The 23,027-nt window shown below is 33.2% G+C and overlaps 4 protein-coding genes across 4 annotated transcripts; 1 reads left to right on the top strand and 3 right to left on the bottom strand.

The window, feature by feature from the left end:
• Positions 1-68: 68 nt before the first annotated feature.
• On the top strand, positions 69-2,554 carry LOC113871022 (40S ribosomal protein S18). The gene is made up of 4 exons (XM_027507694.1): positions 69-141; positions 384-544; positions 687-875; positions 2,123-2,554. Exons 1-4 carry the CDS (start codon positions 139-141, stop codon positions 2,226-2,228), a joined length of 459 nt encoding a protein of 152 aa, XP_027363495.1. The 5' UTR covers positions 69-138; the 3' UTR covers positions 2,229-2,554.
• Positions 2,419-6,302, bottom strand: LOC113871021 (thioredoxin Y1, chloroplastic). The gene is made up of 5 exons (XM_027507692.1): positions 5,891-6,302; positions 5,237-5,325; positions 4,922-5,099; positions 4,033-4,103; positions 2,419-3,873 (listed from the first exon to the last, which is right to left on the bottom strand). Exons 1-4 carry the CDS (start codon positions 6,086-6,088, stop codon positions 4,038-4,040), a joined length of 531 nt encoding a protein of 176 aa, XP_027363493.1. The 5' UTR covers positions 6,089-6,302; the 3' UTR covers positions 2,419-3,873; positions 4,033-4,037.
• Positions 6,303-6,842: 540 nt separating this feature from the next.
• On the bottom strand, positions 6,843-9,725 carry LOC113873163. Its single transcript, XM_027511166.1, has 4 exons — positions 9,373-9,725; positions 8,391-8,785; positions 7,632-7,825; positions 6,843-7,516 (listed from the first exon to the last, which is right to left on the bottom strand). Exons 1-4 carry the CDS (start codon positions 9,669-9,671, stop codon positions 7,118-7,120), a joined length of 1,287 nt encoding a protein of 428 aa, XP_027366967.1. The 5' UTR covers positions 9,672-9,725; the 3' UTR covers positions 6,843-7,117.
• A 2,044-nt stretch (positions 9,726-11,769) lies between these two features.
• Positions 11,770-21,800, bottom strand: LOC113872102 (sterol 3-beta-glucosyltransferase UGT80B1-like). Its single transcript, XM_027509371.1, has 14 exons — positions 21,167-21,800; positions 20,289-20,437; positions 19,695-19,934; positions 18,877-18,988; positions 17,696-17,866; positions 17,106-17,169; positions 16,794-16,851; positions 16,505-16,682; positions 15,875-16,005; positions 14,915-15,017; positions 13,138-13,214; positions 12,841-12,888; positions 12,531-12,680; positions 11,770-12,313 (listed from the first exon to the last, which is right to left on the bottom strand). Exons 1-14 carry the CDS (start codon positions 21,351-21,353, stop codon positions 12,113-12,115), a joined length of 1,869 nt encoding a protein of 622 aa, XP_027365172.1. The 5' UTR covers positions 21,354-21,800; the 3' UTR covers positions 11,770-12,112.
• Between the last annotated feature and the right edge of the window lie 1,227 nt (positions 21,801-23,027).

Genomic DNA, 23,027 nt, shown 5'->3' with positions numbered 1-23,027 from the left:
TGAAGCGAAGCCCAGCCGATAATGCTCGTAGTAACTAGAAATACTGAAACCCTGTTCTGATACTTTTGAGGTTTTAGCCTAGGAGCCGTGTTCATCTGCCGAGAGCCGCATAAAGTTCTCTGAATCTCTGCATTCAACATGGTACTTATTTAGTTCTGCTGTTTCACTCTATTCCTTCTTTTTGCTCCATTATTCATACTTATATGTTGTTGGTGTTTGAAAGGTTTCAATTTTTCGTTTGAATGATCATAAAATGTCAACTTTATTAGAATCTGTGCCTTGTGATTTGAAATCAACAATTTTGAAAGTGACCCTTGTCTTGTTTATCTCACATATGGTTTAAAGATTTTATTTTATTTTTTTATAATTTTGGTGTTGTACAGTCTCTTGTGGCAAACGAGGATTTCCAGCACATACTTCGTGTTTTGAACACAAACGTAGATGGGAAGCAGAAGATAATGTTCGCTCTTACCTCAATCAAAGGTATTGGCAGGAGATTTGCTAACATTGTCTGCAAGAAGACTGATGTTGACATGAACAAAAGGTTTACTTTCAAATCCCCTTTTTTTTCACTTTGTTATTTATTTATTTATTTTGCTTACTATTACATAGGAATGCGATGGTTTATTTGATATTTGGGTTTTGATGTTTTGTATTGAAATGTGTTTCGGTTATTTTGTTGGCAGAGCTGGTGAACTTAGTGCTGCTGAGATAGACACTCTGATGACTGTGGTTAGCAACCCTCGGCAATTCAAGATCCCAGACTGGTTTTTGAACAGGAAGAAGGACTACAAGGATGGCAAGTATTCGCAGGTGGTGTCAAATGCGCTGGATATGAAGTTGAGGGATGACTTGGAGAGACTCAAGAAAATCAGGTAATTTTGGATTGTGGATTTCTTGGAAAAAAATGTTTAGCTAGTAATTTGAGATTGTTTTGTGCAAATCAACCTGTTTAATCTTACAATGGTTGTGTGTGATTCATGTTAACAATTTTTTGGATTGTGGATTTCTTACTGAATGTCTGTTCTTCCCCTCTACATATTTCTGAAGTTGTTCAGAGTTTTTGCATACACTTATGTTTGAACTATTTCTAAATGACAACAAAGAAATGCATATAAATAAAACAATACGATGTCCAGCTGTTCAACAAGCCTTTTATTTAATGGATACATGCACAATGTGACAATGCTAGTTTTTTTTTTTTTTTCTGTTTATTCATCGAATAGAAATGTCATATAAACTGCAAAGGTATCAAGTGTTGTGTATGAAATTGAAAACATAGAATTCTCTTCGGCATTTGATTTCAAAACTTAGCTTTAGTAAATTTATATTCATTTGCAGTAGTTTCTGCTTGAAAACATATTAATTAAAACTTGTATAGCTGAAAAGAAATTAAAAGTTGATGAAAGCTGTTGATATATGTTAGTTTGCTACTGTTGTGCCTCGGGCCTGATGTTAGATATACATAGCATGTGAATTTAATTCGTTTGCCTTTAGCACTCTTGTCTGGATGTCGGGGTGTTTGTTGTATCAAGTAGGGAAATGGAAAGAAAAGTGGAGAAATGATCACTCCCTTGTTTGGTATTATCTAATGAAGCAGAAGGGAGACTTTATTTTATTCATTTAGTTTCATAAAAACAATAGAAATATATATAAATAAATGTCCAATCACTTTATTATCTTTCTCTAACAAAATTGATTTACATAAGGGTCTGTTTTCAAGTCTAGTTTTGGAAAAGGAAGGGAGGACAATTTTTTTTTTCAAATTAAGAGTTATATAATGTTTGTAAAAACAAGCAAAAAATTATCAAATTCAAAACCTTAACTCACAATCATATCCGAAATGACTTATACTATTGTTAATGTAAGAAAAAAAATATGGGAGTCCGAAGAAGGGTTGCAAGTAGTGCAACATTTACAGTGTCTCATGGAAAATAATCCATCCCTTTACTTTTCCCTCCCTCCATGAATGTGATAATTTGCAGGGAAAGTGAACATAACAAGTTTTTGACAATATTATAGCCTTTTCTTTTCTTGGTGGATCAAAGCAGCTATTTATGGCCAACAGAATTTTGGTTTGTGAAACATAGTATTCCATGCTAACATATATAGTTACCCGCAGGAACCATCGAGGTTTGAGACACTATTGGGGCCTTCGCGTACGTGGCCAGCATACCAAGACCACTGGTCGTCGGGGTAAAACTGTTGGTGTTTCTAAGAAGCGCTGAGCTCTCACTTCCGCTTTGTTCTCTACTGTTTTTGAAGAATGAGATATAGTTTTATTTTCAGAATGCTTTGGATTTTGTTGCATTTTAACGTTATTTGTGGTTGGGTTTGTTAGTTTGATTTTTCAACTTACGAATCTTATGTCTTTTTGGTCCAATTTGTGGTTAGAGGCCATGTTGATTTCCATTAAATATGCCCAAGTCTCGAGCAACCTAAAGCTATCTTAGAAAAAGTATTGAGTTTGATTGAAATAATTATTGAGATGTGCATTACCATTGTAAGCACAATGAATAAAAGGTATAAGATATATAAAATATTAATGAATAAGACAATTATGTCTTGGTTGAAGTTGTTTAAATACTGGTATAGTTTTCAATTGAATTGTTATTTAATAAACGCAACATGTTTTTCAACAACAAAAGAATTATTACGTACAATTAATGTCTTTTTTTTTTCTGGAGTTTGTGTATTAGGGCCTATTTGAGAAGTATTTTATTTGTGGTGGTTTTTGAAATTTTTATTTTGTAAAATGATATTTAAAAACTTAAATAGGAAGAAAACAATTTGTTTGAGAAGCACTATGTCTCCATAGCGTTTCTCTACGGCTATCTTTGCAATTGGTTGCCAAACTGAAGGATGATCTTGCATCAATTTATTCTGATGTGCTCTGACACAGTTGTTTGAGCCACTAGATCTCCATTATAACTGTTCCATTTGCAGAATGGTTCCTCGCAATCCAGGTTTCTAATCTGCCATGGTACGAATCGTCTTCCTACCAATTGAGACGTTGCCTCTGTTGTCAATGTAGGGTATCATTCTCATCACAGTGATGCCTTTTTGTGTGATGTCGATGACTGAGCTCTCAACACGATATAACATGGGTGAGAGGTAACGTAGTTAAACATAGGCCACTGCCAAATGGCCAAAAAGTAACACAATGTTTTCAAAAACTATTACCGGAAAGCCATATCAAATGAAGTTCTATTGTTTTACTTAAAAAAAAAAAACCTCGAAACAGGCAATAGTCAATTGATTGCAAACGTTGTTTAGCTTGACTGTTATTTCTGTCGGCACCCAAATCCTGGAAGGTTCGTGTGTTGCACATGCCTCTAACCATGCACCACACAAACAACGACTAGTAACCAAAAAAGTGCTCATGTTAGGGACTGCATCAATTATAGGCTGAATCACGTTTGCTGTGCAGGGGTCATTCAATCTGACTTCACGTAACACGTTTTCCCCATGCAATTCAATCAGTTCTTAGCGTTGACCAAAAAGAAAAAAATGAAAACCAGTTCTTAGCAAACAATAAACCAACTTTATTCTCCACACACTGGCAACTGTTTCTAAACCGCAAAAGTGAAAGTAACATATAGAAAAAGAGGACGGAGTCTGAAGAGACAAGAATTAATGTATAAAGGAACTCAGAAAACAAAACCAGGTTTACTGGTGAAGTTTTTCAAAAAATGCCACTGCTACTTAAACAATAAATATTTCAGGGCAGAATCTAAGCATTTTGAGATAAAGTGATCACTACCTTAAAAAAAGTCTAAATGAAGTTGAAACAACAGGGTGATCCTCTAATCATATCATGTATGTGAACAAACATTCCAGTAGACAAGCATCTCCATGTCTTCATTATAATAGCTGAAAACAGAAAAAAAAAAAAAAAAAAAAGAAGAAGGTCAAAACAATAAGGAATTTAGCAGACAGGGATTGTTCGAGAGATAAACAGGCCACTTAAAGATGTTCTTATGCATCTTTAATACAGTGGCGCTTAATTAACAAGGTAACAATAAGACTTACTAGGGTTATTGCTTAACTTTGAGACCGGTTTCTATGCGTTCAATGAGCTGATCTGCAGTCAGTGCTCCCTCCTGATAACCGTTAAGAATATGGAGATAACAATTGTCAAGATAGCAGTCAAAATCATTGTCTTGTTTTGTCAAATAAACAAACATCACTAATAACAGATTCTGCTCAGAGAATCTGTTCATTTAAGATAAAGCTAATGAATTTTGACAATATATTATTCATTCCAAATGAGTGGAAAAAGATTTAACATGAGTGCCAATTTACAAGAACATAGAAGAAAAGGCAGCAAACAGCCAAACACCAGACCATTTCAACCTTTATATACCTTCACTTATTCAAACAAGACGATGGAGAAAGTATTTGAATTATCAAATGACAGCAACCTATGCTATGATATAGGTTGCAGACAACAGTCTCTATCAATCTTAAACATCCTTGAACTGATGCATCGATTAGGTTCTTTATATTATAATCAAAGCAACCTCATTTTCAATTTCATTATGCCAAAGTCAACAAGCCTAAGTGAACATTAAAGCAGTTCCATTACAAGATGCCAAAATGATTTCTACTTGTTTCCTGAGTTGGCTTAGCAATACATGGTTTTCGAGCTTTACATCACAACTTCAAATTTTGAACAAAATTGAAGAAGACTCTAGCCTGGCTAGTTGAACAATTAACATATCTCAGAACATTGTCACAGACCCGAATTTAAATGCCAAATCCTACGTTTTTAAGCAAAAAAAAAGTGTACGTTAGGACTTAGGAGTCCATTGCACGAACAAAAGATGGAGCTTCTATACATTATAACTTGCTGAGACACAATTAACCACCAGATGCAAGGAAGTCAAAATTCAGATGAAAGAAAATACATCTAACTTACAAAGCGATCATAGGGTTTTCCATCCTTAAACATGATGAAAGTTGGCAACGCTTCAATTCTGTATTTGTCAGCAATGCTAGGGTACTTCTCAGTATCAATCTTCACCACCTGTATCTTATCTTTTAGACGAGTGCTCACCTCATTCAGTATGGGAACCATGAATTGACAAGGACCACACCTGTAAACAAAGCCTTGGGTTACTCATTTGATGTTAATGTTATGACATAAATAGTTGATAAAAATCAGTTTTAACCTGAAATATTATCAGCTAACACAAACTGGTATAAACCCAACACAAACACAGAGGAAAATTACCAGGTCGCATAGAAGTCAACCAATACAGGCTTTTCGGAATTGGCAAGCAAATCTTCAAAGGAGGAAAAGGTTTGTTTCTTTGCTTGAACCTACACACAAAAAAAAAAAAAAAAAAAAAAACAAGAAAAAAACCAAAATGCTTGTGAGTTTTTAATAAAAATTGAAACTCATGCAAGGCAAACCTATTGCAGAAGCACAGAAGTACATTTCAACAAGCAAACACTCAAATTAGCCCTCAATTGAAATTATGTTTAAGCCTTTAAGGTCCTCCAATCTGCACTTCTTCATTCAAATTAGTCCTCATGTCACAAATTTGAGGATTAATTTGACAGATGAAATATACATTCCGCAACGAATTTTCACGATTAAATACATATTTTAGACGGCAAATATAATTTCCGTAGTCGAGAGACTAACAAAACGGTGAAGGTATTTTTTCAAGAACTAATTTGACTATTTACACAGTTTTAACGTGCGTGAGTGTAAGCAAGGATAGAAATGGCTCATCATAATCAACATCACAGTTTAACAACAACAATCGCACGATGTTCCTTAAATTGAGTAAACTCTGACGAAGTTCGCGTACAACGAAAGCTCTAACTTAATTAAATAATTGCTAAGGGAAAAGAAAGCAGGAATAGAGGTTATGGTTACCAGAGGAAGGAATCGAGGGCGCGAGGAAGCGGGAGCGCGTGCGGTCCCAACGCGAAGAAAGCGAGTGCGGAGCGGAAATTGCAGGGAGGAAAGGTTGGCGTAAGAAGATGCGGACGTGGATGAGGGTCCCAATCCCAAACGCGTGGAGCGTTCGGAGTTCAAAGAAGGAATGTTGGAGGCTGAAACGGAGACCGACATGGGAACGATACGAAGGAAGAGGGAATGTAGATTGGGGTGTGTTCGGATAGTCAGAAAATGATACGAATCCTAAATATCTGTTTGGATTTGGAATCGAGCGACACAGAGAAGGAAAATATCTGAAGCAGAGTAAGGAAGGAATACGGAGCTACCAACGGACTTTCCAACCTCCTCGCCTTTTATAAAGTCATTTGCCTTCTGTTCGCTTTGGGTATGGTTATTACAAGCAGGATCACATACATTGCCCCAATTCGTTTTACCCTTTTTATTATTATTATTATTAATTCATGTATTAGTATTATTTTTATTTATTTTTAAATAAATTCATATAAGAGATTCTTGTCAGAGGCGGAGAAAAAATTTTGATTAAAGAGAGATTAAGATTGAAAACACATATATCCCAGTACACAAAAAAAAATAAATCAACTGTTATATACATAATGAATTTGATATACAACTAAGGTGTTTTTAAAAAAGGCTTATATACTAGTTAAATAAAATAAAATAAAAAGACAACAAATTAGCTGATTAAAAAACATGAACGCAAAAAAAAAAAAAAGATTAAATATGTTTGTATTTTCTCATTTTAAAAACTAAAATTATATATAATTTTAGTTTTTAAAAAAAGAAAACTCTTTTTAAAAATACAAACAAACATACTCTTAATTTTTAAAAAAGATTTTTTTTCTCGCCTCCATTTTCTTTCCTTAAGCCAAACAAAGCGTGAAGACAAGTAAACTGGGACTCGTTTTGCACATTGGCAAGCACAAGTTTTTGATTATTTTTATGGGTACAATTCATCCATACAAAATAACTTACATGTCTAATGGTACAAAACGAGGACGATGATCAACAACAATTGTAATTCTTTACAAAATCTCACTTCTGGGCATTTGTGGTGTAGCCTCACTACGTGATGTACATAATTGCTGTTGAAACAAGACTCCAAAACTAACACCAGAATACGTGTAAAATGCGTACAATAACTTCAAAACCATGCGTGGCATTGTATAAAAATGGGGTCGGAGATCATCCATCACTGGTCAATATGAAAGCCAGAACAACGATGGTGAGTGCAAAGACAATGGTGGCACAACGAAACAACCGTGCATATTTAATTGTAGTATGATTCTTGTTCTCTTCACTGCTTAATTCAATCTGTTTGAGAAGCTCCCTTACTTCATCAATGTCCGAGTCTTTTGAAGCCTGGATTAGTCTGCTTTGAATCTTCTCAAGCTTAGTTAATCTCCCATCACTAGATGTGGCTTCTTGTGACCAGATAAAACCAGTCATCTTCCACAAGAGAATCCCCACATAGATGGCTACAATGCAGTCTACAGTGTAATGATGGCGCTCTCGTATTTCTCTTTGGGCGCTATGCATTACTAGAAGCCATACAAGAGCTGAACTGAAACCCCCATAAGCTTCCTGCAATCATTATTAAGATAGAGAGGTCAAAAATTTAACTCCTACTTCAAAATCCAATGCAAACAGTCACAAGATGATAGGACAGTGCAATCTTGCAATGAATTTCAAATCTTACTGTCCAAGCCATGGCTGTGAGTACGGCAACAAGCATGTGGCCACTGTATAGGAGGTCATTGCAGCCACCTCCAGCTTTCTTTAACAGACTGTACCATGAAGGCCCTTCGGAGGCAGTGGGTCGCAAAAAATCAATCAGAAAGCTCATCGAACCCCAATCTGGCTGGTAGTCACCAATTGGTTTTCCAATGTCAACTACGAAAAAAGAGTATGTTAATTTACAGGCCAGCTTTGAGAATAATAACCTTGAACATTGAATAATAAAATCTAAAATTCATATAACCACAAAGCATGTCAGGTTCAGATTTCTTCATAAAATTGCACCAGAGAAACCCCACCCCAAGTGGCTGCAAATGATTTCAGTGCCCAAAACACTAAATTGTTCAGCTTTAATTCAAAGTTACTATTTTTGTCCGATAAAGTTTATGAAAAATAAATAACTTAATTGGAATACACTGATAGTGAAATAGTTTTTTACATTGTCATTTAATCATAAATTTCTATATAATTAAAAATTACAGACTTTTGTAATAATTACTTTAAAAGTTATATGTGAGCTAATTTCTAATTAGTTACAGTGAATCAAAATTAGACTATACAAAACCAGAGGATCTTTTAATGGGCATGACAAGTCTTAAAAATTTGTTGAAGGGCCAAAACATAAGCACCCCCGGATTAAACCATTACAAGTTAAAAACAGCTCGTAGAACGTAGTAAATAAAGCAGTTACTAGAACCCAGTGGAATAATATTGTGCATACCATAAGCCTTATCTAGCTTTATCAACCGATTGATAGCATCGTGATCTGAAGCATAGGGAACATAATATTTCTGAGCCCAACGATGAGGATATCCCGGAACTCTGAACCGAGAACTAGCACACCAAGGCCGGGCAGATGGCAGAATTGTAGAAGCAAAAGTTATGGCACGAAGGAGGCGCCCAACAGCCATTGTAAACATGTACCTAGCACCAAGTCCGAGGCCCGGAGCTTTTACAGAGTTAAATAGGACAGAAAACGCCAGCATCATAAACAACATCAAGAAATGGTGCAATCCAATGATTCGAGCTCTTAATATCTCAACAATCGGACTTGGAAGTTTCTCATTTAATGCCAGCAGCAACCATTGACCCGTGTCAGGAAGAGGAGCTGTATCTCTGTCCAAACAAAACAAGTTAATAAGTTTTCATTTTTCAAATAGAAATTACAACAGGTTGTAGTTAGATTTTATGTCAAATAACGCCAAAAGCAAACCATACTTATAGTAACGTATATCATCGGATAGTAATTATACACTAGTTAAATCGTGTGCAATCATTGGCATTGGTCATTTTAGTTTGAAAATCACAGTATTAAAAATTAGGTTGTCAAGGTAATTCTCCATTAACATAAATATGATAATTCTTATTTTAAGCAAATAGATATTTCAGGAAGCATTCAAAGACTATCATCAAATCTAACAAACCGAGATCTGGAACTTCAAGAAGTCCTCATCAAGACAAATATTAGTTCAGAGAAATGAATTACTAACAGAATCTAAAAGTTCAGATCTCCTTTCAACAAAGGAATACTTCGTTCAATAACTCGTGATGAATCATGATCAATATACATTTAAAACCTACATTTCAAACAAGATCCAGTTCCCAAAGACTAGTCATGATAAATATAGAACTGCAGGAAGAGAAACAATGTCGATCCACGCAACACTATGAAGAGAACAGCAGCAGAAGAAGAAGACAGTTACCGGTGCCAGTCGAGGCCGAGGACGGCGGTGACAGAGCGAACGGAGAGGGCTTCGAAGAGTAAAGTAGAGAGCATAAAGAGCATGGATGCGACGAAAGGAACCGCCGCACGGAACTCGGCGGTCCAGTGGCGGTAGGAGGGAACGCGGGTCACGGCGGCGAGTGCGAGGAGGGACCACAGCGCTGGTTGCAGCCGCGAGTGCCACGCCGGAGACAAGTGGCGGAGGTAGTCGACGGCCACGTAGGACATGGCTGCTACGCCCAGGCCGGCGTTCTTCGGGGGCGGCGCCGGCAACCGCATGGGGTGGGAGTGAGGGAATGTGGAAGTGAGTTTGAAGTGAAGGTGGAATGGGCAGTTGCTGCAATTTAGGGGAAGTTGGTGTTTATGCCCGGGACCCACTTTGTTATTTATTATATCTTCACAGTTTTAACTACATTCAACTCATAAATTATTGTTGATATATAAGATTTATTTTTTAAAATTATCTAAAGTAATTGTTAATTTATTATGATGAATTAAATGCTTATTAATGATGCATCTAGAACATTTGTTAATAAGATTGTTTTAATTGAAAGGAAAAAAAAATCTGTATTTGTTTGAAAAGTTAAGGTAAAAACGTTTTGAAATGGAATTATAAAAAAAATAAAATTATAATAAGCATAATAGATCTTAATTTTTTTTAAAAAGATAAAATTATTTTGAAATTGGGATAAAAATTAATTTAACTCTATTTTAACCAAACATATTTTATTTTAAAGTTTAAATTAAAAATAAATAAAACTTATAACTGCTCCAAACAAATTTTAAAACTACTTTTTTTTGTTTTAAAGTGAGGTAAAAATATTTTAATTTGACTTAAAAAATCAATTAATTTTATTTTAATTAAAGTATTTGAAAATTAAATAGCGGTAACCAAAAGTGTTAGAGTATGGACAAGATAAACAGAAAAAAAAAAAGATGAAAAGGCACATATAGCTCACAAAGATTATATTAATATTTTATTTTTTGGATGAAAAATGAGACAGATAAAAAAAATATAAATAGAAAAGAAATAATGTATTATTTGAATGAATAGAAGTTGAAAGGAAAGAAATAAAAAAAATTCTTTCATTTATTTAGATGATTAAAAATAAATAAATAATATTTTTATTATATTAAAAAATTAACTTAAAAATATTTTTTTATTATATATTTTATCTTAATATAAAATTCTTATTTTGGTTATAAAATAAATTACTTTTAATATGTTAAATAAGAAATGAATGAGAAAAAAAAAAGTTCTACTAAACAGTTGCATTGCACGCCTAAATGGGATGAAAATGTTTCAACTCTTACTAAACTAAATAAATGACACAATTTATATCCCTTCCAATTTCAGTGAAAACAGTGTAAAAGTTTTCTCTTAAATTTTGTTTTTCTTATGAAAAACAAAATCAAAGTCTGATTATTTTTTTTCCGTATGTTATAGGGGGACAAAACCGTCCCTCTAGATATGTTTAAATCAATTACTGATCTTAAATGGTAGAGAAATCAAGTAGGAAGAAAGTGGATATAGTTGAAAAAGTGGAAGTTTGGACATAAGCGAGTAAATGACTCTTAATCAAATATGCAGTGCAAGACAAATTGTACCAAACAAGCGAAGTTGGCAAAAATAAGAGGTTTTGCAATGATTCGTGACTAGATTACAAAAACCTATTCCAAAACTCCAAGATAGTTTTCAAAGGCTTATGTGAGGAATCTACTTGATGAATGTAAAAGCCAATAGAAGAGTGAAAATATGCTCTGAACTTTTTTTATCTAATTTTTCTTTCGACCCAAGTGCCTTAGATGCAAGCTTGGGTATTTTAACTAACATTGTAAACTATCTACATGCACTATTCTTGTGATTTAACGAGCTATCCAAAAATAAACTTTTACCCATATTTAGATCTTGTGGGATCGTTGTTCAAAAGCGCAATAGGACGAAGGAAGTGACTTCTAATTACAAACAACTAATTATTTCCTTTCAATTTGGCTTGAAACTAATTTAATCCTCAAAGGTTCATAATGATCACTACAGTAGAGGGACAGTTTTGACCGCAACAATAAGAACGGAAAGATGACAGCCAATATTAGAAACATTAACTAGTCAATACTGAAAGTTAAAGAAATGTTGTTCATTACAAAAGGGTTCAATGACAGGCTTAGAATTTTTTCCAATGAGGTGGTAATAATATTACTATAATTGATGGCATGGTAATTACCTTACAATAGTTCACTTTATTTTATTTTATTTACATTATTCTAATATTAGGATCATTAATGTGAACACATCTACAAAACAGAAAATACCTCCAAATATTTTACTAAAAACTAAGATAAATTAACAGGAGAAACAAATGGAAGAAGGTCATTTACACAAAATCCTTGCATAATATTATCAACTATCAAACAGAAGCAAACAATGTGGAGGTCCGCTATATGACTTAAGTTATCCGGCTCTTTGTATAATAATTCCTCAACTCTTGTTTATCTATCTCAAGTGACAATCATCTATACAAAAGGTTTACTTCTTTTTCTTTTGAGGGGGGGGGGGTGTTAAATATACATGAAATCACGAAAAGTAATAGTCAAATCCTCATATAGGAGACTTGACAGAATGAATCAAATACCATAGCAAAACCTTACACTACCATTCTCAAAAAAAAAATGGAAAGCTCCTATAAAATGTAATTCTATAATCAATAAAAGAAAATGTAATCCTACACACCACCACAAGGCGCACAACACTTCGCAAGTTGGAGAAAAAACCACTGCAAAGGATTTAAGTGGTCATCCTCCGCTGCAGATGGAGTTGGCAGTGGTAGTTCATCAGGCAGATGGCGATGAAACGCATCAACCGCAGCTGCAACACCATCTTCATTCTCAATCAACTTAGCAATTTCCATTGCTCGGGATTTCACCTGAAGATTAATGACCTCATTAACTATCAATTTATTGGCTAAACCATGACAATGTTTGCATAGAACAAGTGTTAAATTAAGTTATAAGGTATACAGGAGGAAACAAAACAATAGGTCTGGAATTATTATTTTTCAATATCCTTACTTTTGGGAAGTACAAAAAAGGATGGTAGGAAGGGGACACCTAAAAAGAGGGATGAATAGAATTTAAATTCACCTCTGGCTGGAGCATGAATCTTATGGCATTTGATAAATTCTCAACATTGAGCTGAGATATTGGGATTGGGGCTGGTCCCAACTCTTTCTCATATATTCTATCTCCCCAAAAGAACTGATCTCCAAAGAATGGAACTATGGTCGTAGGACACTGCAAGTTATGGTATTCATATTAGAAAAGTAAAATGCAATGAACTTTTTTCATAAGCACCAGAATAATGTCATTAAATTCTGATTTCTGAGACATTCAAACAAATCCTTGGATTTGGAAAAGAAAAATATCACAGACGATACTATTTAATGTTAATTACCCCAGCTTTTAATCCTGTTGCTGTGGTTCCAGCTCCACCATGATGCACCTGCAGTTTTCGGCCAATGAATCTTAGTCATTTCATGCCCAGATCTGAGTGGACATTCCACACCAACTCCTCAGCCCCTTTTTTCCCTAGCTTCCTCTTGGAAGAACATTTTACAGGTAAAGTTTGGGTAGTGATATTAAGCATCAAAGTAAAAAAGGCTTAAACTAGCAATGAGTAAACCACTTTGACGCACTAAAAAGCATTTTCGTTATTTCCCAATAAACCCACAAGAAACAAATTGAAACTCACCACTGCAGAACATTGAGGAAACAGCCAATCATGAGGGCATTCCTCCAGAAAGAAAACATTGTCACAAACTTCTGCCACTGCATAATGGAAAACACAATGCAGGTGCTATTAATGTCAAGTATCTAAAATGCACAGGACAAGATGTATAATTTTCTACCTGCATATCACAAGACATATTATGTAAACAGCTTAAGAATTCTTCAAAGTTAAGATCATCAAAATGCAGAAAATTCAACAAAAAGTTCTTACTAAATCAAGTTAAATCAATAATTTAAAGAAAAAGCTTAACAAAAAGATAGATAATGTTAAAGAAAACATTTCATTCGCTAGTCACAATGCAATGATTTTGCAGGCATATCTTAGATGCACAATATGACATAACATGCAGAAACATATTTAAAAGGGTTGACATTAAGCTATATAAATGTAAAACGAAATATTCAATCTCTGGGTTATTTTCTTAGTGAATAAAATTTTAGGATGAGGAGATAATATTGTCCCATTCCAAGGCAACGAAAATCTCCAAACTCTAACGAACACTTATAGAGATCTTAAATTTAGCTCATGTTACGACGACAAGTTGGGACTTGAATCTATGGCTTGTCAAATGCAAGGCTCTATCTAGTCACTCAACCAACCTTTTAGCATTCAGTCTCTAGGTTACATGCCAATTGGTAGTATGATATAGCCTTTAGGTGTTTATTTCTGCTCATCCTTTTTTATGAGCCTGTATCCAAAGCCCAAAAACTCAACTAAATAATACAATGAAATTTTCCCTTCATTTCCTTATATTTTTCTGATACCTAACATACTCCTTATGGATATTCTTTACAGTTCATTCATTCTTTAGCTCCTGCAAAGCAAAATATGTATCCACTTTTCTGTCAAACAAACCCATAAATTTTATTTTGGAATCTTGGCCTTCTGTTTTTCTTGGATAAGAACTTTGGGATAAAGTCAATCAATTCCTCAATAATAATCTAGCTAATTCAAAACAGTGAATATTCTCGTTAAAAGTAAACCACACAGAGTAAGTGAATAAAAAGAAAAAGAAAGGGGTGTTATCATTCCATGCTCAGTAAATACTTTAGAATCAGTCAATGGAGCCAAAGCATGTGATTAGACAGCTTCAGAAATTTCCATAAGCACAAACTAGAATAATTTTTACAATATTTCATAAGCTTAAATATGTTTAGTCCTTGTAATATTAGGTTCTTTTGCTTTAAGTCCCTCTAAAATATATTTTTTTTTCTGTTGTAATCCTTTAAAAATCTGAAATCTCCATTTTTAGTCCTCGCCGGTACTTGTGTTCAGTTATGGCTTGTTTAACAGACATCCTATGTGTATGACTTTTGATATTCATCAGTTTGTAAAATCACACACTGTCTTAAAAATCATCCCACCAAGATAACTTTTGAGCTCCAAAGAATAAAAATGTATGACATAGATGAAAGAGAATATCAGTTATATAACTATAAAATGAAAATTTCCCAAGAATATTCATGTATGAAAATTAATAAAAACTAATTAGAACTACGATAAACATAGCACAATGCCAGTAGGAAGGGGCTAGTGTTGAGGGTTTTGGATAGTTTGCATGAGGTCATGATCAAACCTAGTAATAATAAACAATGTGTTTCACTCATCCATTGACACTAACATACAAACAAATAACAACAAGAAACCAAAATTAATTATTACTTCCGCAACAGCAATCAGTACTTGAAAAAAAACTGAAAAAAATTGGTACAAAACAAAATTGGAATTGAATACTTACAATTCCCTAGATTGCCCCAACCCCGGTCAATAATTCCCCGTTGTTCGGTAGCTTTAAGTGCCTCCAATATAACATCCGTTGTTCTTTTAGGATCTTCAAGAGGCTGACAAAGTACACCGCATTCATTCAGAGGACTTCCAAAATTCATTTTGAAAATCTTGCTAATAGTGTCAAGTAATACAATGCCAAGTTCATTATTTTATGAGTATAGCTGAAACGGTTATTCATGACAATATATATCATTACACTGATTCTATTATAATTATCAAGCACAATCATGGATTACCCCAATTCACTGATGGTCATAAAAATAATTGAAGACAAATATTTTGATTACAGTAACATCTCTGCACACACTAGTCAAGGAAGGCCAGGACCATTAATCATTATAAGTATTGTCATAATTAGGGATTATGGTTTTCTTCAAGGAGATAGATAGGGTATTAGGGTTTATAATTGGGGATTTAGGTATTTACTATCAATAATTTGATAATAGCAGTTATTAAGGATTTTGCATATCTTTTCCATACGTTGGAGAACTTTATATCCTATTCAAGGTTAGGAATTTTTGAGCAGTGAGCTTGTCTTAGTAGAACTATGATTATTTGAGTTGTGAATAGAGCAGGTTATATCTTAGGGATTCCAGAATTCAGCCTCTATTGAATATGAATTTCAGAATTTTTAGTGCCATTTACATTCTGCTAATGTGTGATTAAATGCAGATTAATTGATTAATAATCAACCAGCCATTAGATGAAAAAGCGCATTTAAACTTGTATTGGTATTACAGTCCAAAAATGTAATGGACAAAAATAAGTTGCACCGTTTTATTAGGCATCATGTGTCATGCCTATGAAGGAAAAAGTAACCAATAAATCATTCATTGCATGCAAAATCTCATCATGCATCTTTTGATTAAGGTAAAGCTTTGATCCTCCAAGAATGTAACAAATACCATACCATGCTCCCAAACCCAAAATATAAAGGAGGTGGTCCTTTTTTAATCCATTGAACAAAATCTTCTCGAGGTTCATACTTGGATGCAAGGCTCAAGAAACAGTAACCAACAACATCAACTAAAGGGCCCCAGTCTGCAAATTTGTAAATGTCATTAGCTCTAGTAATACATTTGGAACTCTGAGCAAAACATTGTTGACCAAGCATGTAAGATTGTATACTATTTACTCTCAAGGATCATTTATTCTGAAAGTTTAAGCTGTTAAGTGGAAGCCTATCAATGATTTTACATCTACAAAATTTTTTAAGTGATATTATCAACCAAAAAAAATTATCGCACTTCATAAACAATACATATTGTCTTTTTAAAGTTGTTTAACAACTTAAGATTTGAATGGACTCTGATATATATAGAAAATAAAATAAAATCTGTTTGATTATTTAATCACAGCAGACAACTTTGTATACTCACAATCCAAGGCAACAGTTACTGTGCATTCAGTTCTAGACAGTAACAGCAAGTGAATTTATTTGCTACTTCAATGACTTTAATGATAAAACGATTACTCATTTAAAAAGAAGTACAATGAGGGCATCAAATGATGTAACTAATGATTGAATAGTTGTCCATACCATTTGGTTTTGGAACTACATGAGGACTCCACATATAGCCAGTTGGTAAGTGAGATATTGATCCACGGTACATACTGAAGTATGCAATAGGAGCAAGTTTCAATTTTGTTTTCCTGAAGCCATTGATTATTCCTCGCATTCCCCACCATATCAGTAGATCCACAATTATATACGACAGCTAGAGACACCAAGAAAAATATTGAAACAGGCTTATTGGTAAGGTAATTCCGTAAATATTCATAAAATTATCAAAATCAGATTATAAAAATAGTGTAAACAAAGGACATACCCAATAACCAGCACTTTGAGGAACACGTGCCAAAGGGTGAGAGAACTCATACGTTGGCCTGCATATTGAGAAAAAAAAAATATGTAAGTGATATCAAAGATTTAAAGAATGCAGTAAAAAAAAGGATGATTAAAAAATGTTGCATTTATCTGAAATTTGAAAATGCTGTTGTTCCTGGTTTAATTACAACATTTCTGTACGGTATGAACATTTCCATTCAAGAATTAGAAAGTTAATTATATTTTGTTATGAAACCTTATCTTCCTAACATATAAAAAGTGACACAACTGCTCTATAACACTTTAAACTCACGTCCATGGCATTGTGAAGAAGATGTGAAGGGGTACCCCAAGGGCTTCAGCAATATGTACATGTCCTGCAAACCGAAGTCACAAGATATAATTCTTTCTATGTTATTCTGAAAAGTCATGTGATGAACATTGCATGTCCAGGAAAGTTTGTAAAACAACCATGCTGAAAGGAGAAAAAAACAATTTTCTTCATATAAGATCTGCAATTCAATAACATTTTTACGAATTTAGTAAACAGACTCTAGAAGGAAAAAAAATCATCATTCATGCCTTGAATGGGAAAGCCCCTCAATTCATACTTCAATGTTGGTAGTCACTCTGGTAATACAACACTACTAAGTAGTCAAGACCATGAATATTGTTTAATTGACGTGAAGTAGCAGAACTATGTTCCAATCTACAGGTACATAGAGTAGCATCAAGGCTAACAAAAGAATCATCAAATGCCATAATTTCATAGCATCAGATATGATTATCATGTTGCAAAAAAAAAAAAAAAACTATTGCCAATTAAGCCTTTTAAAGAAAATTAAGTCATTAGAAATATACGAAATTAAGAAATATACGTACAGTAATCTCCCAACCACTTACCATACGCAGGAGGATTGGCAATAATAGCTTGAGCTCTGAAAGGAACACCCGTTTCCAAATCAGGTGCTGTGCATGCTGGAAGAAGGGAATCAATGATGACCTTCAACTGCTTTCTTTGGATAGATATTTCAGCCGGACCAGAAGGGATTAAACCTTTATTTCTTGCCATATCTATGCTTTAAACAACTCATTTAGTATATCAGTATATGGACATATAAAGAGTAGGAGCGACAATGAAATATGATTAAAACAAAAATACATGTTTGATTGAAATATCATAGTCATCGTTTAAGGTTTATTCAAGTTTCAAAACAAAAATAGGAGGGACTGAGCCAAGAGTGGAACAAAGTCAAAGCTTGGAATATCACAGTCATTGTCTAAGTTTTCCTGATCGCAGGCATCAAGGCATGTTTTGCAAATGCTTAGCTATTGGACAATGCTGAGAATGAAATGGATTTTTTTTTTTTCACTGTTTTTAATTATCTCGCAGCTTGCTATTGAAAATTTCATATGAATTAATTATCCAGGAAACAAATGTATACAAAAAAGAGAGATTATAAGGCTACAATAACTTTGACCAACTTATGACTTTTTAGGATTGAAGTTTTCCTGTGGGAATATTTATGTTAGGTTTGAATTTTTATTTAGTTCTATGAACTCTCCTCTCTTTACCTTACAATTCAATTGGTTATTTAGGATTGTATTTGAAATCCTTGTTCCAAGAGCAGGCATATATTTTTATGCTTGGTAGTTATTATATTATACATCTTATCCATTTCAGGTTTGTTTTAGGTTCATATGCAGTTCTAGGCAGACAAGATATGTTAAAAGTATTTATTTTACATTGTTGACCACATTATTAATGTTAGAAAATTTGGAAAATTCATTATATAGTAACAGTTTGAGGTATAAAAGCAAGATCTTCCTACACTGCTTCTTGAAAAGTATTTATAAAATGTTTAAGTTGACCATTTCAGAAATTAGCTCTTTAAGAGAAATTAAGTATATTTGAGCAGCATGCAATATCAGTACATTCAAGCGTGTTTTTAATGTAAACACCAAATTTAACAGGTGAACAGATATAAAGAGGTCAAAGAGGATTATAGTCGAGCAAAAAGTACAAGTAGACTGATATCTGAATTATTGAATATTAATAAAAGTATTAAAAAGGAACATCTTACATTCTGCCAATACACGAGGATCACCACCCAGAGGATAGAAATCTACACCAGCTGCCTTTACAAATGTTTTGAAATTAGCATGAGTTGCCAGCCTAACATGATGACCATACTCCTGCAAGTAAATATTAGTTCATCTATGACAACAAGAAAGTATGAATTCAACAAAACTGACTGCTGGGATGTTCAATTCATTAATAGTAGTGAAAAATCAAGATTTTGCATCCTTTCAAGTAGATCAGCAGTACAAACCATGTGAATGCAATCCAGGGATTTTAAACTCAAACAAAGAGAGGTAACTAAAACTACAGGAGACCATAATAAGGGCCTGTTTGTTTTATATTAAGAATCATATATCCCATGTCATGCAAACATTTCAATGTAAAATCTGTGGTTAAGATTAATTTGGGTATATGTTCCAATTACATTCAACAATTAAAAACAGGTGCATCTTACTTTAAAACTAGCAGGCCCCAAGTCCTTCCCAGAAATTAGAAATCTCATTAAGAACTTCAATGACGAGTTGTTTTCACCAATCCCAATATGACAAATTATCAAGATACCTATTCATTACAAACAGTATAGTGCTTTTTCAGAATAAGCAAATAAAAGGAAATCTATATATGATGTGATTAACAGGAAAAGCAATCCAAAGTTCTTATTTAGGCTTCATATTAAATTAAATTGCAAGATATCAAGATATTGGGGAATCCTACGCCATTATATTATATATGCAACAAAGCAATAACAAAAGTAACAATGATTTAATGATGCAATTCTCATGTGCAGCCAAATGAATTGAATGAAATATCCAAACATGCCTGAAGTCTCTTTGCAATGGCCAGAAAAGGTTGTACATCGCCCCTAGTTCCAACCACAAGAATGACAATTTGTAACTGTGGAATGTGTCTTTTTGATTCAGAAATAAGACTTCCACTAACTGTTGACTCTTCAAAAGATTGGAGCTCTAACAATTCTGGAGCAACAGATGCACTCCTTTCTAGATCAACTTCAACAGTCCCATCATTTTGTATCTTCACTAGGTTAGCAATCAGTTGTTGCTGGGTAGCAAAACAATAAATTGTTATGAACATGCAAATAATTTGGAAACTCTAATGCATAAATCACAAATACAAAAATACAGACCACAACTTCAAAGTAAAGCTACAAAGACATAGCATAACCAAATTGGTCAAATAACCGAACCACATGTCAAGAACCAAAAGATATGTCCAAACACAAAAGAACTAGTGGCAGTGTTCCAGATTTCCATCTTTTGAACAAGATTAAACAGAGCAGCCAAACAAATATTATTATCTGCATTGTGAGTGCAATTTTTCTCTAACTAGAATAAAAATACACAAGCAGAAGTTTGAGATTTAAGAACATCCACATGCAGTAACACTTGCATATACCTTCTTATGTTCAGAGAGCCTGTCCAAAATTATGTCATGCCTAGGGAATCCCCTCTTCTCTGTCATTGATCTAGAACGCAAAATCTCATCGTCAGCTACAAGTGGGTTGCTGTCAGTTCCAATGGGTGCTGTGATGCAATGTTCCAAACCTTCAAGAATAGAATTTAACATACAAAACATATCAAATTCATCTTTTAACAGAAGCAGGTTAGAAACAGTAATCCACGTGGACAAGACAAATAGCATTTAACCAATGTAGGAGGCAAGCACGCACTTAATTATTTTTAAAAGGAAAAAAGCTATTGAGTTTGAAAATAATTTCAAATGAATTGGACTTTTGGATTTCAACTTGTGCAACAGTTAGAAACCCAGAATAAAAAACAGATAAAAGAAAATATTTGATTTCTTCATTGAAAATGAACAGAAATAGGAAAAAGATCTCTCCTTTCTAAACAGAGTCTCTCCTTTACTCCAACTAGAGTCTCTCCTTTACAAAGGGTTTCCCCTTTCTAAACAGAGTTAATGCTTAGTTTCCAATTGATACAAAACACAATGCCACTCTTTCTAACCGACCTCCTATTTCATCTAAACCCCTGTCCTTCAACCCTAACTAACTAGTTGTTATGATTAACTTACTATTTACTGTAACTAACTAGTCCTTCCACTCCACTTTCAAGTCAAATCCCAAAGCAAAAAATAGAAAAGGCCAAAACAATAACGCATGCATCAGATAACAACAGAATTCAGTGACTTACTCAACATACTGAAGAGACCTTCATTACTAAGATAGCAACAACAGAACTAAAGCAATACCTACATCACAGCCATCAACTGCTTAACAGAAGAAACTGATTTAAATAGAACTAACAAGCACAAACCTCTTTTTGGGGAAAAAGAAACTTGTGATGACTTCTTCCAATCCTCAGCCCCCTTAGAAGAAGCTGCATCAAAAATTTCACCTTGAAACTTGATGTCCATTATTTGCCTGAGATCTTTCTTTTGCTGGCTACCAAAACCTTCTTCTAACAATTCTTGGGACAAACACTCAATCCCATCACTACCCATCTCCAAAAATCAGTGTTTTTCAATTGATCACTTGTTCAGAAGCCCCAATCATGTTACAAGCTGAGAACTGAGAAGGATTAGAACAAACAGTTCTTGGGAATCTGATTCTGAACAGTTTCAATTCTTCTTTAGTAAGAAGCACAGGTACCCCATAAACACGTGGGAAGCGAGGTTTCAAAGACCAAAACAAGAATTTAATAATACAAAGTTTTAGTAACGAAAAAATTATAATTTGCACGCAGACCCACTAGTCATAAAGCACAAAGAACGTTTGGTGAACCTAAAGTTCAAAGTTCAAAGTTCAAACCCTTTTCCAACCCAGTTCAAGAATCAAGGTGAAGTTCACGTTGGTCACGAGAATCAGTTCAAAGTACCAAAAACAAAGGAAATCCAAAATTAGGAGTGACACAAGTTGCCCAGAACAAGCTACTGCAACTGCAACCAGGGCAATGCAAATAAATACGCCTTAAGCTCTATGTAATTTTAAAATAATTTGTATTATTATTTTAATTACTACAAATATATATGACATTTTTATATTTTATACTCAAAATAGTAAAAGAATTATTAAAATGATAAATAAAAAGATATAATAAATTTCTTTTAATATATTTTGATTTATTGATCAATTATGTTTATAAATATGGTAAGCATCGTTTAATGCAAGATCAAATCTTGAGAGCTCAAGATAAGTTTGCGTGTTAAAATTATTTGAATACATCTTAAAATTTAATAAAGAGTTTTTTATTGTGTGCTTGTGGTAACAATAATAAGATAAAAACAGATAACTTTTGTTAAAAAAAATAACTTATTATATTGAAAATATCATATTTATTTTAAAATATTTAATAAAATATAGTATGTAATATTTTCATATCATGTTGCAATTTAATCGATTATATGTCCTCGCAGTGAAATTACTATTGTGGCCTTATTTATGGTTCAGACTTGAGACCAACGGTACCACCGCAAACAAATTAATGAGTTCCAAGTGGTTGTTGTTTTGGACACAATTTTCTTCAGTGTCTAAACATACATGGGCTCAATAAAACCCCAATCCAATCGGATACAGCTCAACAAAATCAATTTTTTATTCAAAAACAAATATTTTAATCTTTTAAAGTATAAGCATAGTTGATAATTAAAATTTGTAGTTTTAAGCACTAAAATGAGAGCTTATTTATTTTTTTGTTGTTACATGCAAAGCACAAAAAACATCTAAAGAATAAGTTTGATTTCATCTTTAAAAAAAGTATAAGTCACTATCATATGATTTTTTATCGTCCAAGATAATATTAAAATTGATTTTCACAAAAAAAATATAAAATACGTAAGTTAAATTTAGGTTGGTTTACAATGATTAAAAATATTAATATTAATTTTAGAGATGTGATTAAATAAATAATAATAATATTTTATTTAAAATATTTTTATATATAAAAATTAATAAAAAAAACTATATTATGAAATACGTAAAATCAAAACCAAAAATATATTTAATAAAAAAATAATTAATATTACTGTATTCACTTTTTCAACTCATCCAATGTTGTATAATATAAAAATCTTTAAATAAAAAATTATAACATTTAATAATATTAATATACTAAATTATATTTAATTTTATAATATTTAATAAAAATTATTATGTATAAATTATTATCATGTATAACA

This window comes from Abrus precatorius, unplaced genomic scaffold, assembly GCF_003935025.1.
Source record: "Abrus precatorius isolate BTA unplaced genomic scaffold, Abrus_2018 Scaffold7, whole genome shotgun sequence".
Classification (NCBI taxonomy): domain Eukaryota; kingdom Viridiplantae; phylum Streptophyta; class Magnoliopsida; order Fabales; family Fabaceae; genus Abrus; species Abrus precatorius.
This window is presented reverse-complemented; position numbering and strand designations above follow the sequence as displayed.

Bases quoted from the DNA above. Each gene is read 5' to 3' on its own strand.
- LOC113871022 (XM_027507694.1), top strand. The intron at 545-686 runs GTTTACTTTCAA...TTTTGTTGGCAG, and splicing joins GATGTTGACATGAACAAAAG to AGCTGGTGAACTTAGTGCTG. The intron at 876-2,122 runs GTAATTTTGGAT...AGTTACCCGCAG, and splicing joins GAGAGACTCAAGAAAATCAG to GAACCATCGAGGTTTGAGAC.
- LOC113871021 (XM_027507692.1), bottom strand. From the start codon at position 6,088: ATGTCGGTCTCCGTTTCAGCCTCCAACATTCCTTCTTTGAACTCCGAA. The intron at 5,326-5,890 runs GTAACCATAACC...TTTTGTGTGTAG, and splicing joins GCCCTCGATTCCTTCCTCTG to GTTCAAGCAAAGAAACAAAC. The intron at 4,104-4,921 runs GTAAGTTAGATG...AACGGTTATCAG, and splicing joins GAAAACCCTATGATCGCTTT to GAGGGAGCACTGACTGCAGA.
- LOC113873163 (XM_027511166.1), bottom strand. From the start codon at position 9,671: ATGCGGTTGCCGGCGCCGCCCCCGAAGAACGCCGGCCTGGGCGTAGCA. The intron at 8,786-9,372 runs GTAACTGTCTTC...TTGTTTGGACAG, and splicing joins CTCGGCCTCGACTGGCACCG to AGATACAGCTCCTCTTCCTG. The intron at 7,826-8,390 runs GTATGCACAATA...CTTTTTTCGTAG, and splicing joins AAAGCTAGATAAGGCTTATG to TTGACATTGGAAAACCAATT.
- LOC113872102 (XM_027509371.1), bottom strand. From the start codon at position 21,353: ATGGGTAGTGATGGGATTGAGTGTTTGTCCCAAGAATTGTTAGAAGAA. The intron at 20,438-21,166 runs GTTTGTGCTTGT...CTATTCTTGAAG, and splicing joins TTCTTTTTCCCCAAAAAGAG to GTTTGGAACATTGCATCACA. The intron at 18,989-19,694 runs GCATGTTTGGAT...ATTTACTTGCAG, and splicing joins CCATTGCAAAGAGACTTCAG to GAGTATGGTCATCATGTTAG.